This window comes from Arachis stenosperma, chromosome 8 (assembly GCF_014773155.1).
Source record: "Arachis stenosperma cultivar V10309 chromosome 8, arast.V10309.gnm1.PFL2, whole genome shotgun sequence".
Lineage (NCBI taxonomy): Eukaryota > Viridiplantae > Streptophyta > Magnoliopsida > Fabales > Fabaceae > Arachis > Arachis stenosperma.
Genome location: NC_080384.1, coordinates 38,802,321 through 38,823,849, shown reverse-complemented (window position 1 = coordinate 38,823,849; position 21,529 = coordinate 38,802,321). Strand labels below are relative to the sequence as shown.

Below are 21,529 nucleotides of genomic sequence, written 5' to 3'. Positions count from 1 at the left end.
ATAACAATAATAAAAACAAATCACAACATGTAATTCAGAAATCCAAAAATATCTTTAAAGACAATGTCACAAGCACTTTCTATGCACAAATATCTAACATTTAAAACGCAATACCAAGCAACAAAATATAAATGCAATCCCAATCCAACAATAAATATCAATCAATAAAAAAAAGCCAACACAGCACAATGCCAAAAGTCAGCATCAAATTCTCAGCAAAATTATCAAAGTGAGAAATTCAAAACGATTCAATAAGTTCAGCAGCGTGAATCAGGAAGCAGAGCGAGAATTCAACACTTTCCAGTAACCTATCCACTAATTGAACAGAAATTCAATCAAGTTGGTTCAAATGAATGGAGCAGCAATTTCACAACAAATAAGTGATTCCATCATAAATCAGCAAACTCAGAATAATCTCAAACACTTCCATCAACAATGCAAAACCTAAGAATCTAAAATAAACTAAATTAGTTGGTACCATTTATTTTGTTCATCATGAGCATGCTACTTGTAATGGCATTATGTATATGGAGATACAAACTTGAGGAGCCAGGTGAATACATGATATTTAACATAGGGGTGTGCATGGCCCGCCCCGGTCTAAAGATCCAACCCGGTCTCGAACACTTTTGGGATTAATTTGGTGTGATTTCATCGGGTCTAAGATCGGGTATGGGTCTCAAAAATAGACCTGGTATCGACCAAAAAAAAAAATAGACCTGGTCATTATTTCGGGTCGGGTCCAGGCCATAGCTCGGGTCACCCGAAATCGGCCCAGTGACCTGATTATCATACATAATTAATATTTTGTGTTATTAGTGATAGATGATGGCTATTATTATGTAAAATTTAAGTATTATAATCCTTAATATTTGGTGTTATTAGTCATTATATATAAGACTATAAGTTAATGTTTTATGTTTAAAATGCATAAGACTTTAGACAAATGCATAATCTTGTGTTATTTGTATTGATTTAAATATTTGGTGTTATTAAGCAATATTAGTATTGATTATGGTTATGCTTTAATTTTAGAGAAGAGTTAGTTCTTATTATATTTTTCTAAGTGAATTTTATCATGTCAAATAATGGTTGGAGTCTTGGAAATTTGGATATTTTTACATGCTAACTTACAAGAAGGTATCAAGGTAATATAATGTTAACGGTCCGATTTTCACCCAATTTTTACCCAGTATAATCGTGGTCTAAAAGTGTATAGGTTTCATCGGATCTAGGGTCGGATTCGGGTCTAACAAATAGGCCCGATATATATTTCAGGCTAGGTCTGAGTCACATCAAACCCGGTTTTACCCGGCCCACGCATACCCTAATTTAACATTTGACTGCTTCTACTAAAAACAATATTGTAGCTCTCTTAGAATTGCTATTTGCTATCCATTCCTATTTTGCTAGAAATATTTTGGTGGAAGCAACATGCTCGCAAAGGGGGAAATGAAGACATAGATCTTCCAATATTTGATCTCTGAGTTCGTGCCTAATAGGAGTTTGGACTACTTTATTTTTGGTTTATGCCTTAACCATCTTTAATTTATGGTTCTCTTTCACAATTACTGTCATGTAGATATCAAGTTAAGTTAACTTTAAATGTCCTCAAATGCCAGACGATTCTAGAAGAAAATATTAGATTGGCCTACGCGCTTTCAAGTTATTAGCGGGACAGGTCAAGGCCTATTGGACTTTAGGCTAAGAGCCTGAGAGTCATTCATATAGATCTAAAAACTAATAATATTCTTTTTCATAAAGACATGAATGTAAAAATATCAGACTTTAGTCTTGTTAAGACATTTGCAGCCGATCAAACTAAGGCCAACACAAAAAGAGTGATGATGGGGACTCATCAACTCATTAAGTAGGTTTTCTTTTTTAAGATTTATCTATATTGTGATTTAAGGACACATGTTAAAATTAATTACAAATTAAAAATATACAAAATTTAAATTTTCAATGTATTTATTTTATATTTATTAAATAAAAAGATTTAAATCTTTTATTAATGATAAACTTATCATGTATTCTTAGAGCATATGTTAGCTAAATTTTTTTTTTATTCATAAAGCTATAACATTCTTTTATTAGTATTTTAAGTCTATTTCAAAAAAAATAATTTTTAAGATATAATACTAAAATTTTTATAACAAAAAAAATGTACTTCAATATTTGATATTTATATTTTTCTAAAGAAATGCACTTAGATAAAGACACTTAAAACGTTTTTTTTAAGGTATTTTTTAGTACTTAAAATTTAATATATATATATATATATATATATATATATATATATATATATATAATTAAATCATATTATTTTTTGTCAAAATTAGATCAGATAAATTGATTTGGTCAAAAAATTAATAAACTATATCTTGAATCGGTCTAAATAAATTTTTTATTTTTTATAAAAAATAACTACAATATCGTTATTATAAAAAATAACTAAAATACTACTACTACTTCTACTACTACTACTACTATTATTATTATTATTATTATTATTATTATTATTATTATTATTATTATTATTATTATTATTATTATTATTATTATTAAATTTTGAAAACTCTAAATTCTAACTCTTCTCTTTTTTCTTGGTCATTATAAGGTTAAGATTTAAGATTTTTAAAATTAATATATATATATATAGGAATATTTTGTTTAACCATTTTTTAAAATAGAGTTATTGTAGTCATTTTTTATAAAAAAAAAATGTTAATTTAGATCGATTTAAGATTTGATTTACTAACTTTTAATTTTAATCAAATCAATTTGTCTAATCTAATTTTAACAAAAATAATACGATTTAATCGATTATATATATTAACTTTTAATTATTAAAAAATATCTTAAAAAAAGCGTTTTAAATATTTTTATTTATTTAAGTGGCTGTGGCCTGTGGCTCTCTTTTCTAAATTCACTGTAATTAGCATGGTTAACAAAGGCATATCCCATATGTATATAACACTTTTGTTTCATGAAATAAGAAAGTTAAGTTGAAAAAAAAGAGACAGAATGGAACTCATACGTCATACCATGAATGCTCGTTTGTCAACTCTTTAGTTGCACAATCAATATTGCCCTGGAAAATTTTATTCATTAATCATTATGCAGCCGCCTGGCCAATTGTTGCTGAATGTCTCTTTCTGTTTTCCCTATTTGATCTGCCACTTCATGGAATCGCTAAATTTCTTCAGATACTTATGTTTTATCTACGTGATTACGTTGAACTAAAACTGCAGAAATTGAGATGGGCATCGTGAGAGTTGACTTTTGTGTTTATGTGATAATTTTTTTTTATATTTTAGAGCATCTTAAATGCTTATTTTAGTTTAATTTGATTTTAAGTCTTATAAAATATTATATAAATATTTATAAAATTATATATTATAAAAATTGATTAAATTTGTCATTTTAATGTTTGATTTTATTTCAATTTAACAAAATTGTAGTGACAACGTTACAATGTTTATTAACAAATAATAGCATTTTATTAGTCTTTTTTTAAAATAATACAACCTCTCTTTATTAATATTAGTATCATTTTAAAAATTATATCTAATATAAATTATAATTTCAAATCAGTTCAGTTATTATAGAAATTAAAAGTGATATTAACCAATATTCCATTAGTGTTGCTCTTAGTATTAGATCAAATTTAAGAAGATAATTTGAATTTGATCTTATTAGAAAAATAATAAAAATAAGTCTAAGAAAAAAATTTATAATTTAAAAATTTAAAAATAAAAAATATTAGGAGACTAACACTTTTTATTAATATTAGCTAATATTTTAGACTAACATTTTTTTTCAAAGTATTAAAATTTCCTACATCGGATGATTGAAGAGGCTGCTTCGGTACTTGAGCTGATGTCAGGTTTAAGCATTAATTTTGATAAATCTAGCTTGATCCCTATCAACTATGATGAAAGATGGGTACAACGTATGTGCAGTGTGTTGGGCTGTAAAAAAGCCACTCTTCCAGTTAAATATCTGGACATCTTGCTAGGAGCAAACCCAAGGTTTGTTAAGATGTGGAAGTCAGTAATAGACAAAGTGGAGGAGAAGCTCAGCATCTGGAAGGCCAAGGTCCTCAATAAGGCTGGTAAGCTGGTGCTTATCAAATTTGTGTTGAATAGCCTCCCGAGTTATTATTTGAGTTTGTATAAGATGCCAAAGGCTGTAGCAGAGAAACTAATTTCCTTGCAGAGGAGATTTTTATGGAGTAAGGAGAATGGAAGGAGTGGTATGACTATGGTTAAGTGGGAAGTGGTTCAAGCTCCAAAAAAGTTAGGTGGTTTGGGAGTTGGGGATGCTATGATACGTAACACTGCTCTTCTATTTAAATGGTGGTGGCGGTTCTCTAAAGAGGAGTGTCCGTTGTAAAAAAAGGTGGTCTATTCATGTAACAACCTGAATCCAAATGAGCTCCTGTCCTCACAGGAATTACCTATTCGAGGGGGTCCGTGGAAGGACATTTGTCAGATACAGTTCAAGAATCAGGAAATCAAGCAGAAGATGATTACTAGGTTGTCCATGGAGGTGGGTGACGGGAGACGAACTCGGTTTTGGGAGGATGTCTGGATTCATGGAGGTTCTTTGAAAGATTGTTTTCCAAGGCTCTTCTCAGTTTCAAACCAAATAGGATCGTGATAGGGGATTGTGGGTTTTGGGATGGGTTAGTGTGGATATGAAATTTCCAATGGAGGAGAGAATTATTCCAATGGGAGTTGGATCTAGTGAACCAGTTTCACCACACTTTGAGGCTAGTAAACATTGAATTTGGAAGAGAGGATAGAGTTGTCTGGAAATATGATAAACAAGAAATTTTTTCTACTAACTCATTTGTGCAAGTGTTGCAGGTGGAAACGGTCCCGGAGGGAATATCAAGCTACAACTTTACTAGGACTGTTTGGAAAGGTCTTGTCCTACCTAGAATGGAGTTGTTTGTCTGGTTTGTCCTAATTGGCAAGGTCAACACGAAGTAGAGACTGAGTCGGTTTCGGGTCATTCACCAAGAAGATAATTTATATGTTTTATGTAATAATGGTATTGAATGTTGCCATCACTTGTTTCTTGGTTGTAGCTTCTCTTGGCAGGTATGGTGTGCTTGGTTATCATATGTTGGTGTGCAATAGATTTGTCCGGGTGCGATAAAAGAGTATTTCCAAAGTTGGACTGAGATCTCAAATAGAAAAGAGGAGTGTAAGAGATGGATGGTGTGTTTTTGTGCCATCATTTGGAACATATGGTTGGAACGAAACTGGAGAATTTTTCAAAATAAAGGAAGAGGAATTGAGGAGATTATCAACATGTCCTTCCGAAACTACAAGGAGTGATTAGGAGCAGACCCTTTCTATTGTTAATGGCAATGCCGGAGATGACAGAAGAGATATCTAAGTTGTTTTACATGTGTGTTCTAGTTTGGTTCCTATGTTATTATCATCTATGCTCCATTTGTTGTGTTGAGCTTCTCTTTCAAAAAAAAAATTAAAATTTAGAGATTAAGGTTTAAAGTTAATCAAACATTAACAAAAAATAAATAATTTTTATTAAATATGTAACTTTGCTGTCAAAAATATCTCTCTCTATATATGTATATATATTTATGTATCTATTTTATTATATAAAATTTGAAAAAATCTATTATGTCACATGAAGAATTTTATATAAATAATAATTTTATAATATAAAAAATAATATATTTCTACATAATAATGACATAAAACTTTAATTCACTTAATCAACTAAATTTAATACCTATTATTATTTTCTTAGAATTTATTATATTATATGATAAAATATATAAGAATTTTTTTTGTTATATAAAAATACTACAAAACATAATCAAGTCAATATTTAGAAAAGAGACAAACTTTACAAAATTTTATTTTTATTATATATTTTTCTTTGTTTTTTTTAAATAATTATATTGAATTTATATCCAAATTAAAAATATGTTTTACAAATGAATTTTTAAATTTAGTATTAATTTACATATTATTTAATTAATCTCTGAACAATTAAGTACTTTTAAATTTATACTATATAGTATAATTTATTTAGTTATTCACGCGATGCGTGGGTATTGTCTAATTTATCTAAAATCTAAAAATCACATGTCTAAAATTCATGTTAGTTTGTTTTTATTATTTTTAATTTTATTCTGTTAGCAGAGATTTTTTTGGTTGAAAAATGAAATTGGATAAAGAGTAAAGGTTATAACTAACATTTTGGAAAAAAGTGTATATTGTATATTGATGTTTATATTTTATTCTATTATATAAAAAGTATTTATTCTTTAAAAAATAATTTTCACTATAGGCTATATAGCATGACTCTTAAAAATATCAAATTATCAATATGCAATAACGTAACCCCTCTTATTTGTGAGTAGGTCAACCCATGTCTCCCTGTTGTTTACTTAAAGTTATAAACATGCTTTAAAGTTCAAAAAATAACCAAGGAAAATTAGAAACAAGTTGTGCCTCAACGAAATAATGCAAAACCAGAGAGTGCTGTGGTTTTGGTCCCTTCTATTCTCATTTATATTAAGAAACTCCACTTCACTAGATAATATAACTCCTGTTCAATCCATCATCGATGGAGAGACATTAATTTCGCTTGGAGGAACCTTTGAACTTGGCTTCTACAGCCCCGGAAATTCAAAGGGCCGATACTTAGGCATATGGTACCATAACATATTCCCTAAGGTAGTCGTGTGGGTGGCAAACAGAGAAAAACCCCTCAACAACACCTCCGGAGTTCTAAAACTCACCGGCGAAGGACTACTTGTTCTTGTTAATGGCAGCAGCAACAGCAGCATTGCGTGGTCCACCAACATGTCAAGCAAAGTGGAAGACAAATGGAATCCAGTTGCACAGCTCTTGGAGTCAGGAAACCTTGTTGTCAAAGATGGCCAAAATGGAGACCACTTTCTATGGCAGAGCTTTGATTATCCTTGTGATACATCGTTGCCAGGAATGAAGCTGGGATGGGACCTTGGAACAGGTCTAGAGAGGACTCTATCATCTTCAAAAAGTATCGATGATCCCGGCCGCGGACACTACACACTTAGAATAGACCTTAGAGGTGATCCACAAATTGTTCTAATGAATGGAAATGCCACAACAATTAGAGTAGGGCCATGGAATGGGATAATGTTTTCAGGAGCTACAACTTATTTGCGCTATAGCCAATTTTCATCTCAATTTGTTTTCAATGAACAAGAAGTGTTTGTTAGGTTCAGACCGGAAAATACATCCAAATATATTAGAGGTGTAGCGTACCCATGGGGAGCTTTGCAGGTTTTGCATTGGTCAATACAAACAAGAGGCTGGGAGACCCTTATTTCTATACCGGAGGCCGAATGTGACAAGTATGCTACTTGTGGTGCAAATTCTATTTGCAGTACTACTCCTACTCCTGTCTGTTCATGCCTTGAAGGATTTGCACCAAAATATCCTGGAAAATGGAAGGAATCTGATTGGTCTGATGGTTGTGTTAGGATCACTCCTTTAAGTTGCAGCAGAGATGGATTCAAGAAGGTCACCGGCATAGTGTTGCCGGACACGTCTGCTTCTTGGTATAACAAGACCATGAACCTGCTGGAATGCAAGGAATTCTGTCTGAAAAATTGTTCTTGTACGGCATATTCCGATTTGGATATCCGTGATGGAGGAAGCGGTTGCTTGATCTGGTTTCATGATCTTGTTGACATTAGACAAGGGTCACAAGACTTCTATATCCGAATAGGTATGCTTCTTATTTACATTTTGTTTTTGATCACCTGCATTTAATTTCACAATACATAATATAAGGAATTAAGGAAGAATGCTCTTGAACTTTGATATCTCAGCTGATAAGCAGAACAATGATTCCAGCAAGAGGAAGCAAGCAGGCATCATTGTTGGCTTTATATTGTTCATCATGATCATAATACTTGGACTGAAATTATTTCTATGGAGAAAAAAACTTGTGGAGACAGGTGAATACATGATATTTTACATGTGAATTCTACTGTTACACCAATATTTGGCAAAAATATAATTTTGCAATACTGAAAGTCTTGTTGTTCTTCACATTAACCAACTATTTCAGGCTCCGGAACTTTAAATTAATCTCTATTCTTGTATCATTCCTCTTTGATAGATATATTTTGGTTGAAGCAGCGTGATCACAGACGGGAAAAGGAGGATATGGACCTCCCAACATTTGATTTATCAACCATAGTTCATGCCACTGATCAATTTTCTAGCCGCAACGAATTGGGAAAAGGTGGATATGGACCAGTTTATAAGGTACAAAAATAACTTGAATGTGGTCACTGGTATTATTTACTCCATTTATTGTTTTGTTCTAAACATTTGTTATCAGGGTGTACTTTCAAATGGAACCGAGATTGCGGTCAAGAGACTTTCCAAGAACTCCGACCAAGGATTGCAGGAGTTCAAAACGGAAGTTCAGCTAATTGCAAAACTTCAGCATCGCAACCTTGTAAAACTTCTTGGTTGTTGCATTCAGCAAGAAGAGAAACTTCTGATCTATGAGCTCATGCCCAACAGAAGTTTGGACTATTTTATTTTTGGTCCATTCCTTTGCTATCTTGAATTTGTGCTTCTTTTTCTCAGTTGTCGTCTTGTAGATAATCATGTTAACATTTGACGTTCTCAACATGATAGATGATGCTAGAAGAAAATTATTAGATTGGACCAAGCGCTTTCACATTATTAGTGGCACAGCTCGGGGTCTAGTTTATCTGCATCAGGACTCTAGACTAAGAATCATTCATAGAGATCTAAAAACTAGTAATATTCTTCTTGATGAAGACATGAATGCAAAAATATCAGACTTCGGTATTGCTAGGACATTTGCTGCCGATCAAACTGAGGCCAAAACAAAAAGAGTGATGGGAACTCAGTAAGTAGGTTAATTTTTTTTTTTTTAAAATACTTAAAGCTGTAACATTGTTTCTATCATGATTCTTATGTGATATGCATGCTAAAATACAGCGGCTATATTTCTCCTGAGTATGCGGTGCGTGGATCTTTCTCAATGAAGTCTGATGTGTTTGCCTTTGGTGTAATCATGCTTGAGGTAGTCAGTGGGAGGAAGAACAGAGATTTCCGTGTTCCTGACCAAAATCTTAACCTTCTTGGACATGTAAGTAATGCTGAATGGTAACTTCATATAAAAATCAATGTCAAGTTTGGTATCAACTATTGTAACTTCATCACATTTATAGATATTGTGACTCCATCTTTTAGGCATGGGAGCTGTGGAATGAGGGGAGGGCTTTGGAGCTTGTAGATGAATCAGTGCGCGATTCGGTCATTGAAGTTGAAGCATTAAGATGTATACAGATAGGGCTGTTATGTGTGCAAGGGAGACCTGAAGATAGGCCTAACATGTCATCTGTAGTTCATATGTTGGATGACGATAAACCACTGCCTCGGCCGAGGCTGCCTGCATTTTATTCACACCAAGAAGACTCTTCATTAAGTAATCATACAATTTATTCAGCAAACGAGGTTACCATGTCATTGCTAGCAGCAAGATAGTTAGTTAGTTAGTTGTTTCGAATGAATAGTTGGAGATGTTTATCGTTACAGCCATAATGCAGTGAATTGAAGAAGGTTCTTTATTTTCAACTCTACACACCACACCATACCATTTATAAGATGGGGTAACAGCTTAATGATGTTAAGTACTTGTTTGTGTGCTATTATATTATTTTGATAAAATTTTTTTTTTTTTAGTATTTTTAGTAAATTTTTAGTAAATAAAGTAAAAACATTATAAAAATAAAAAACATTTTTTTTAGAAGTTGTAATTTACATTTTTTTTTAAAAAATATATTTTTCATGTAATAAATAAAGAAAAAAGTACTTTTATATTATTATACCCAAACATAATTGATAAATAAAAAAATTTTTTTGCATAAAATATCCAAACATAAAATTACTTTTACTTTTCCATAATATCTTTTGAAAAAAGATAACTCGAAAAAAATCTTTTTTTAGAAAATCACCCAAACAAACTCTAAGTCCTAACATTTGTCAATAGTGTTATTAGGTGTGTATTTTTATTTACAGCCTAAATCAGTCAGGCTTACTGGTCTGGTGGTTGTAGCAGAAGAACACCACTGAGTTGGCATGGAGATGGTTTTAAGAGACTTTCTACATTGGAATTAGCTGACGCTCGGAGATCTTCATGGTTAAACAAAAGTGTGAGCCTTGAGGAATGTGCTGAAATTTGCATCAGAAATTAAACTGCTCTTGCACTGCTTATGCTGCATTAGATATCAGGAAAGAGGCAAGTGGATGTTTACTGTGGTATGGTGACTTGGAAGATATTAGAGTGCTGAGTGATCCACAGCATGATATTGTTTTTAGGGCAAATTACTTAAATAAACTAAAGGGAGCAAAAAATTACACAAATTTGTCAAACCAAAATTTTTTTTTTTGAAAAAGAAGCTCAACACAACAAGTGGAGCATAGATGATAATAATGTAGGAACCAAACTAGAACACACATGTAAAACAACTTAGATATCCCTTCTGTTATTTCCGGTATTGTCATCAACAATAGAAAGGGTCTGCTCTTAACCACTCCTTGTAGTTCCGGAAGGACATGTTGATAATCTCCTCAACTCCTCTTCCTTTGTTTTGAAAAATCCTCCGGTTTCGTTCTAACCATATGTTCCAAATGATGGCACAAAAACACATCCCATCCATCTCTTGCATTCCTCTTTTCTATTTGAGATCTCAGTCCAACTTTGGAAATGCTCTTTTATCGCACCCGGATAAGTCCATTGCACATCAACATATGATAACCAAGCACACCATACCTGCCAAGAGAAGCTACAACCAAGAAACAAGTGATGGCAACATTCAATACCATTATTACATAAAACACATAAATTATCTTCTTGGTGAATGACCCGAAACTGACTCAGTCTCTCCTTCATGTTGACCTTGCCAATTAGGACAAACCAGACAAACAACTCTACTCTAGGTGGGACAAGACCTTTCCAAATAGTCCTAGTGAAGCTGTAGCTTGATATTCCCTCCGGGACCGTTTCCACCTACAACACCTGCACAAATGAGTTAGTAGAGAAAATTTCTTGTTTATCATATTTTCAGACAACTCTATCCTCTCTTCCAAATTCAATGTTCACCAGCCTCAAAGTGTGGTGAAGGTGGTTCACTAGATCCAACTCCCATTGGAATAATTCTCTCCTCCACTGAAAATTTCATATCCACACTAACCCATCCCAAAATCCACAATCCCCTATCACCGATCCTATTTGGGCCAAACCAAAAATTATTTCATAAATCAACCGATGCACATTTCTATATAGTTCGAATTAGGTTGTTTCAAACTTGATTTACATGTAATTCTAATCACCCTGGTTCGAATTACACACAAACGCACACACCCACTAATTCGAATCAACTTGATTCGAATTACACACATACAATAATTCGAATCAGGTTGATTCGAATTACACCCTGATTTATTAAAAAATTAATAATTTATTAAAAAATTTATTAAAAAATTAATAATTTAAAATTAAAAAAAAATATATATTATTTCATGCATTAAAAAAAGCTAACAAAATATTTAATTACGAGACTTCTTTAAAATATTAATAAAATGTCAATTCAAATTCCATACAATGCTCTTTTGTCCATTTTTAATAGTTCATAAATATTTTTAATAAATTTTTTTAAATTATATGGTGAGATATTACATGATTCAAATTATGCATGGGGAAGTTCAATCACTCTGATTCGAATTATATGGTGAGCAATTCGAAATCTATACAATAGTCTTCTGCCCATTTTTGATAGCTCATGAATACTTTTTAATAAATTTATTTTAATTATACCACAAAAAAAATATTTTATTCTATGCAAAATAATTTAAAAAATGGCTTAAAAGATGTTAGGAGTACTATAAAAAATTGTAATGACTTAGGACATTAAAGAAATACTCTACATAGTCGATAATAATTTAGAAATTAAAGAAAATATATTTTTATCATGTATTTACCTAAATTACTAGAATATTACAAACTTTTATAGTATTCATAACATCTTTTAAGCCATTTTTTAAAATTATTTTGTATGGAATAAAATATATTTTTTAATTATTTTGGATGAAATAAAATATTTTTTTTATTTCTAAATTATTATTGACTATGTAGAGTATTTTATTTAAAATTTGTGTACATGTATGTATTTACCTAAGTCATTAGAATATTTTGTATGGAATAAAATATATTTTTTAATTATTTTGGATGAAATAAAATATTTTTTTTAATTTCTAAATTATTATTGACTATGTAGAGTATTTTATTTAAAATTTGTGTACATGTATGTATTTACCTAAGTCATTAGAATATTACAAATTTTTATAGTACTTCTAATATTGTTTAAGCCATTTTAAAAATTATTTTGCATAGAATAAAATATTTTTTGTAATATAGTTAAAATAAATTTATTAAAAAATATTAATGAGCTATCAAGAATCGGCAGAAGAGTATTGTATAGAATTTGAATTGCTCACCATATAATTCGAATCAGAGTGATTCGAACTTCCCATGTGTAATTCGAATAATGTAATATCTCATCATATAATTTAAAAAAATTTATTAAAAAATATTTATGAGCTATTAAAAATAGACAAAAGAGTATTGTATAGAATTCGAATTGATAGCTCATTAATATTTTAAAAAAGTCTCGTAATTAAATATTTTGTTAGTTTTTTTTAATGCATGAAATAAAATATATTTTTTTAAATTTTAAATTATTACTTTTTAATAAAATTGTTAATAAATTATTATTTTTTTTAATAAATCAGGGTGTAATTCGAATCAACCTGATTCGAATTATTGTATGTGTATAATTCGAATAAGGTTGATTTGAATTAGTGGGTGTGTGCGTTTGTGTGTAATTCGAATAGGGTGATTCGAATTACATGTAAATCAAGTTCGAAATAACCTAATTCAAACTATATAAAAATGTGCATTAGTTGATTCATGAAATAATTTTTGGTTTGACATATTTATATAATTTTTTATTCCCCTTGACTTAATATAGTAATTTGCCCTTGTTTTTAACTTTTTATAGTGGTCAATAGAGTTTCGGGTATGAGGAATGCTAGAACAGCAGAATTTATTATTTTCATCTAACAATTAATTATTAATGTTTAAAAATATGAATTAAAAGTATATTATTAATTACTAGAGAAGTTTATTTAGATATACAACTTAATTAAGTTAATAAGAACTTATATTAAAAATAATTTAAATAAATTATTTTATTTTTAGTTTTTTAGCTACAAAAATACTTATTTTAAAAAGAAAATGATAAAAAAAGCTATTATTAAAAAAATTATTTTTTTAATTTCTCTATAAATATTTTAAATGACTTTTTAAAAAGTCACAAGTTAATTTTGAAAATCATACTAAATGTTTATAAAATAGAGTTTGTTTTGAGGTATTGACGGAAACCGAAAGACTAGAACTCAGTATCATGTTTGTTGGTAAAAATACTAGTACTAAAATTTCAATCTCTGTCTCTAAAATTTCAGTATCTCCAAAAAACGGAGACATAGGAAACTAAAATTTTTGGAGATAGAGACTGAAATTTTAATAACATTTTATACCTAAAATACTCCATTTTAATTAATGAATTCTAATTTTATCTTTTGTGCAAATTAAATTAGAGTTTCATTCTTATTTCAATCTCTGTCTCCCATTTTACACCAAACATAATACTGAGATTTATTTCAATCTCTGTCTTTCAGCCTTTGTCTCTCAGTCTCTCAGTCTATCAATCTCTTTCTCTCTTTCAAACGCTACCTAAATGACTATATTAAAAGTAGCTTATAAATAATTGATTTTTAGTTTTAAAAGTGTTTATTTTAAAAGAAATGTGATAAAAAGTAAAAGTATTAGGAGAGAAGTCGTTTTTTTTAACTTCTCTATAAGCTCCTAAATAGTTTCTTAAAAAGTTACAATTTGGTTTTAAAAATTGCACCAGACATTAATACTGCTAAACAAAATTACTTTTAAAACTTCCCAAATGGGCCCTAAATATTAATCTTGTAACGTTTCATAAGTTAAAAGTAAAAAAAAAAGTTACTTATAAATCTATCCAAACTGATCCTAAATGAATTGGAAAAGTATCGGGTACCAAGAGTCAATATACTCATTTTTGACAACTCAATTAATAATTAATAATTTAAAATTATTTTAATAAATTTGAATTCCAAAAAATGACATTAACGAGAAATTTGAATAATAAGAATCGTATTGAATAACCTCCCACAAGGTCATTGTGATCATCGTCCGTCTTCCTCCTAGACCCACGATCACAACCCACCCCTCTTTAGGTGTTGTCGTTATCGTGGTACTTAGGTCGTCGCTGTATCACCGAAAATACTTCCATTAGCAGACACATCCAATACAAAAAAGACACCTCCATAACCACAAAAGACACAAACGCATCCGAAAAAAGCCTCCAAAAAAGACAAAGTCGTTAAAAGACACGACAACAAAGGGGGAAGAACTTGCATGATGCGTCTTGGAGGCGGTGCTGGCTATACCGGCGTGTTGGTGCGCGGCGCAGTGACGGACCAATTGGGATAGTTTGCGGGGTGGGTAACGTTGTCTTCAATGGAGAGGAGTCACGGCGATGACTTCGTCGTCTTTCTTACATGGTGACTCGGGTTGTCGTCGCTAGCGTCTTGTAGTGGATGGATGCTTGGGTCAAGACTTCCAGTGCGGTTGTGCGAAGGTTGACGGTGCGTGGAACTCTCTTTGATAATGGTTTTGGTTGTCGTCTCCGGCGTCTTGTTGCGGGGGGACGCTCGTCGGCACTGATAGGGGATGGTGGTGCAGCTGTCTAGGATTTGTGGACACTGTGAGTGAGATGGGAGAGTAGAAGGAGAGGGGATGCGACGCAGCTGTTAGAAATAAGTTGGAATAATTTTTGTAAGTTAGTGGATTTTGGGCCCCATCCAATAAGAGTTGGCAGAAATTGACAGATTCTATGTTGATTACCTAGTGAAATTAGAATTGAAATGAATTGAGCCGATGACTAAAATTGCACGCTAGAAACAATAAATTCTGCCTGAGTTTTTCTATTGTAAATTTTCTGTTCAGGTATGCTACACATACAAGTCTTTTTGACTTACAAGTCTTACAAGTTGGCACAAGCCCAACAAAACATACGTGCATTACACTCCTACATTCAAGAGTAAATACACGCACGTTACTCAACCACTTCCTGTTTCCAAAACGCAATACTCACCATTATGAACGACTCTTCTTCTTCTTCCTCGATGAAAACCACAATTATAATTTTTCTTCGCGTTTCTCCTCCTCCTCATCTTCTTCCTTCTTCTTCTTCTCCTTCTTCTTTGTGTTTCTCCTCATTTTTCTTCACATGTTTCATCTTCATCGTCGTGTTTCTCCTCCTTCTTCTTTTGATTTTGCAATATTATGTATTTTTTTCTTCTTTGTTTGATTTTTTCCTCCCAAAAAAATGATGAGAATATGAAATAAAAAGATGAAGAAGAAGAAGCAGCAGAAGATGAGGAGGAGGAAGAGAAAGAATTCTGAATTATGCAGAACTCGTCAGAATAAAAATACACCCAAATATCTTCGTTTTATACCTAAATATCTTCGTATTACACCCAAATTTGCTGCAGATACAGAAATGAGTTATGTTACGTGTATACTAAAATCAGCCACCAAAGTCAGCAAGAGCTGCAAAATACACCAAAAATACACCATATTAAAACAAGCATAAACTATAGAATGCAAATACAACTATAAAACCATCATAAAAAATAACAAAAACCATATTCATGAATCATAACTAAACAGAAGCTAAAACAATTCAACTAAAAGAATAAGACAATTCACCATCCATCAGATGAAAAGTCATAAACGGTAAATACATCCAAATTTTTATAAAAATATACCCAAATATTTCTGATCTACACCCGAACGTCTGATATAAAATGGACAAGATTATATTAATTTTAATCAGAACTAGTACATTGGATTCAATTCAAACAAGGAAGAATTAACAATGGAAAACGATTTTAGAGCTTTATGTCAAAAAACAATGGAAATCGAGAATAACGAAGAAAGAGAACAGAGAGAGAAAAACACGTAAATGAAAAAGGAGAAAGAGAAGGCAAGAAATTCGAAAAAAGAAACGGAATCCTTTCAAGCGCGTTTGAGCGTAATATCAATTAGAAGACTTGTAAGACTTGTATAGCAAAAACACTTGTATATAGAAATTAATCATTTTCTATTTTAGTTGTGTTTTTCCTAGACGAAGAAGCCAAGTGCAAATCCAATACGCGTAAACCGAAAATTATTGTTTCATTATTGGCCTTATCTGTGGGAATTTTGATCCTAATCTTTTCCTTCATCCAAATTAAATCTAATCTAGTGAGAAAATCTAATTAAAAAATTTCTTCTTTTCCAGTTTTTCTTCTGCTCTCTGTTTTTCTCGGTTCAAAAATAATTGATGCGTCCATGAGAAACTCATCTGATTTATCCAGAACATAAGAGTGATTCATGTGGGTCTATGTGTTCAACGGAATCAGAAGAGAGGCCAAGCATTTATGATGCTGTATAGTGATGGGAACTACCTCAAACCGAAACTGCCTGCCTTCTTTGCTGAGAGAGATCCTATTCCTGTTGCTGAAAAAACTTCATCAACTAAACATACAGTTAGTGTTAGTGGTAGATGCTGCTGTTACCCAAAAAACCATGATTAGCCAAATTCAGCACATGGTAATATGTGTGTTGAATTATTATTTCACAACGATTCTAGAAATTTTATTCTAATTAGAATGAGATTCGCGTATCCTGGATAAATTAATATGTATAAGTTGTATGTTTAAATTGTAAAATTTGAATATTTGTAACTGAAATTTTTATAATAATTATTATTATGACATTTTTAATGTATGTTTATTGCATTTAATTAGTACTTGATGATTCAATTGAATAATAATATATAAGAGTTTTTTTGTTTTAATTTTTTTAAAACATTTTACTAAATAGTGATTGGTTGATTTTCATCTTTTGTCAAGTCATTAGAATTGCTGACGTGGCATCATTAACAAAGAAAAAATGGCTTAAATTCATTGTGGAGAAAGTTAATATCAACTTTTATATATTATAAAAATGTTAAATTAAATTTAAGAAATTTTTGACAATTAGTATGAGATTAAGAAATGAAGAGTAATAAGAGTCTTAATATGTATAAGTTGTAGAATTTGAATATTTGTAGATGAAATTTTTTATAAAAATTATTATTATGACACTTTTAATGTATGTTTATTTCATTTAATTAGTACTTGAATAATAATAGATAAGAGTTTTTTGTTTTAATTTTTTTAAAACATTTTACTTAATAGTGATTGGTTGATTTTCATCTTTTGCCAAGTCATTAGAATTATTGATGTGACATCATTAGCAAAGAAAAGATGGCTTAAACTCATTGTAGAGAAAGTTAGTATCAGCTTTTATATATTATAAATAGATAGATAGATTTGGCAAGATTTGAGTGGTGGATTCTAAAATTTTGCCAAGTAAGGATGATGCTGACATGGCGTTAGTAGAAGAAGAGAAATAACTTAGAAATAATGTGGGTAAACCTAATTTTGGTTGTGACTGTTGGACAGAACCGTTTAAAAAAGAGGAATACATGAACCTGTGCTACTTGCAATGAGTTCACATTTAAAATGTTATTATTTATAACAAATAAATAGGGCTATTGAAAATGATATTGAACAACAGAATGAAAAGAGTAAACGGCAAAGTTGAAAATCTTTAGGAAAATACGTGGGACGAATTTCCTACGTTGGCGGCGCCAAATGGTGACGTTGGTCTGAGACCCAGAATCAAGTTCTGACAGAAAAACCGCAACAGGAGGAATGGAGTTTGCCCTGATTTCTGCAGTTTATGCAATGCAACTCCGTCGGAGATGGACATCATGATGGACAATTTGTTTTCATGAAAAAAAACAATGACTCATAGAACCAAAAGATGATGGAGGAAATAGAATCTTGGTACGGAGAGGTGCCAAGAAGAAGAGGGTTTCGAGAAGTATGAGAAAGGTAATAGGGACCACCAAAAATGCCCCCAAAATTATTCAAACGCTGACAAAAATGCACCCGAATTTTACTATCGACAAAAATGCCTTTAAATAATTTAAAAATACAACAACAATAACGAATAGTAAATATATTTTTTCAAAAAATGCCTTAGAGATTGAATTTTGATGTGATTTTTTACAAGTATAATTAAAAAAATGAGATATTGTTATTCTTAAAATTTGGTGATTTTTTTCTAAGTATATATTTTTTGTGATTTTCTAAAAGTATTATTAGTTGTTAACAAAAAAATAAAAAAAATATATATACTCAACGAAAAATCACCAAATTTTAAGGATAATAATATCTTTTTTTTTTAATCATGCTTGAAAAAAAATCACATCAAAATCCAATCTCTAATGTATTTTTTGAGAAAATACATATTTAATGTAAGATAATCTTGTAAAAAAACTAACATTAAATATGTATTTTTTAAAAAATACATTAGAGAATGAATTTTGATGTAATTTTTTGCAAGCATAATTATAAAAATGAGATATTATTATTCTTAAATTTTGGTGATTTTTTGTTATGTATATATGGTTTTATGATTTTTTAAAAGTATTATTAGTTGTTAACAAAAAAATTATAAAAAAATATATACTTAACGAAAAATTACCAATTTTTATGTATAATAATATCTTATTTTTTTAATTATGCTTACAAAAAATTACATCAAAATTCAATCTCTAAGGTATTTTTTGAAAATATATATTTACTGTTGGGTATTGTTGTTGTGTTTTTAAATTATTTAAAGTCATTTTTGTCAATAATAAATTTTGGGTGCATTTTTGTCGGCGTTTGAATAATTCGAGAGTGTTTTTTGTGGTTAATCCAAGGTAATAAGCTCTTTGGTTTTCAGAAGTTTTTTTAGGTAAATGTTAATTTGTGTTTTTGTTGTTTTAGAAATAAGAATTAATTTGGAAAAAGTTAAGTTGTTGATTTTATTGTGTTTTTTAGTTGTTTTTTATGTTTTTTTTATTTGAAAATAAAAGTTGATTTGACAAGATTTGAGTAGTGGATTTTAAAATTTTGCCAAGTAAACAATAATGCTGACATGACGTTAGTAGAAGAAGAGAAATAATTTAAAAGTAATATAGATAAACTTATATACCTATTTTTATATATTAAAAATAAATGTGATAGAAGTATGATTTTTGGGAGTTTGTTAACTGCTTGAATCTTATTATAAGCTATTAGTATGGTTGGGAGCTTTTTTATCAATTAATTTTACTTAATATATGAATCTTGACCCCTTACTGCTTATATGTACGGATGTACAATGTATATATAACAATATTTTATTTTATATAGCAAGAAACATGATTATTAAAAAAGAATACATAAAATTTTTGTTAGTTTATGATTTATGTAAGATTTAATGCTTAGAATTAAGGCAAAAAGTCATGAATTTATTAAAATATTGTAGACTAATAACTATTAATTTTGATTATCTTTATACATTTAAATTTATTTACTTTTGATCTATAATTAGGATCATCTTATAATATTTCATTGAATTAAAACTTACACCTAGTAATTAATAAAATTATTAGTTTAAAATTATTTAATCTGGCTTTTATAGTCATTAAAGAACGAGTTAAATTTCATTTTAGTCTTTGAAATTGGTGAGTTGGTTCTTGACTTCTCAATTGCCACAATTTGGTCTTACAGATTTAAAAAAGTGCACCAATGTATATTTTCCATCATCGGAACTCAACACCGTTAATGATGGAGCTCAAATCTTGTCACGCAATACATATTAAAATGACGTAGTATGCATTTTGGTGCTGAAGAAAGTATTAAATGATGTCATTTGAGGGTTTGAACAATATTAAAACATTATTTTTTTTCTTTTAATATTGTTCAAACCCTTAAAATGACATTATTTAGTGCTCTTTTAACGTCAAAACGTGTATAATATTGTTTTAATATATCTAATGAAGCAAGACTTAAGCTATTTTACTAACAGCATTGAGGAGGGGCTATATTGATGTATATTTTAAAATTTAGAGGACCAAATTATAACAATTAAAAAGTTAGAAATCAAATCAGTGCAATTCGTAAATCTTAGAGATTAAAATGGGGCTTAATTCATCAAAGGACTCACATTTATGAACACATCATGCATGCATGACTATTCTTTCTCCGGTTTAGGTTGAGGTCACCTATCGACCCATGATTTTCTCGTTGCCCAATGACTAAATTACTAACCTAGCCGCAAATATATAACATTGGTCAATTTAATTGAAAATAAAAATAAGAAATTAATATCAGTCAACATTTCCCTGTTTGACCGGAATTGTCAAGTTTTTCTTCCTTGTCCGTAGTCCGAAGCCTTTCTATACAATAATTTACTCAGAAACATGCTTTCGTATGGAATCGAATAATAATGCATCTAGAACATGATGAATATTGAATAGACAACACAAGAAAATGATTTATAAGGAAGTATTAAAAGCAAGAACCCATTTCAATCAACAAACCTTTTCCCCATTTGAATGAGAAATCTTCCTAAACTTTAGTTGGTTGAAATTTATAATTAAGTCATTTTTATCTTCGCGAAAACAAAAAAGTAAATAAAAGTGGAAAGTAAAAAAAAAGTGTTAAGCAACTAATAAAACCTCTAACATTTCATTGAGAGATATAATAGATAAATTACTAGTGTAAAATATATATATATACATATATAAAAAAATGTTATATGTATATTAAAATTAGCTACAAAAAATAGTCATTATGTATTTATATATAAATACATGTATTGTTTAATTCATTTTTAATGTATATTTTATATTACAATATATATTTTATATTGATAATTAATTTTAATAGCTGATTTTAGTATTAATATGGTTGATATATATATATATATATATATATATATATATATATATATATATATATATATATATATATATATATTAAGATCTCAATCTCAAAATTTTATAGCGATCAATGATTCCATCTCGTTATAAGAAAATTTTTCAAAATTTAAATATCTAATCTTATTGTTGATAAAGCTCGTGAATGACTTTGTGTAAAATAAAGATTAGGCAAAAAAGGTCAAGCTACAATACCTAAAATAGAAAATAGTACAATCCTTTCTCAAATGAACATTATTTCAACCCATAGGTGGTTGATATACTTAGATTTCATATAAATATCCAATTATATATTTTTATATTAATTACATGTACATAATTAGTCAACCCATTTTTATCAATTTTTATATAGACTATCTGTTAAACTTAATTTAAAAGGAAGTTATTGATTCGGGTAATGTAAAAAATTACAAATGGTAGCTGTATGATAAGCCTACTTAT

General features: G+C 29.9%; 1 protein-coding gene across 2 annotated transcripts; it reads left to right on the top strand.

The window, feature by feature from the left end:
- The first annotated feature begins 6,939 nt into the window (after positions 1 to 6,939).
- LOC130944281 (G-type lectin S-receptor-like serine/threonine-protein kinase SD1-1) lies at positions 6,940 to 9,691 on the top strand. Of its 2 annotated transcripts, XM_057872540.1 has the most exons (7): positions 6,940 to 7,767; positions 7,871 to 7,999; positions 8,164 to 8,312; positions 8,389 to 8,599; positions 8,694 to 8,931; positions 9,024 to 9,174; positions 9,279 to 9,691. In XM_057872540.1, exons 1-7 carry the CDS (start codon positions 6,996 to 6,998, stop codon positions 9,570 to 9,572), a joined length of 1,944 nt encoding a protein of 647 aa, XP_057728523.1. In that variant the 5' UTR covers positions 6,940 to 6,995; the 3' UTR covers positions 9,573 to 9,691. The 2 variants fall into 2 exon arrangements, with proteins under 2 accessions (XP_057728523.1, XP_057728524.1); XM_057872541.1 differs by lacking the exon at positions 6,940 to 7,767 and having other exon boundaries at positions 7,947 to 7,999; positions 8,184 to 8,312.
- Positions 9,692 to 21,529: the final 11,838 nt, after the last annotated feature.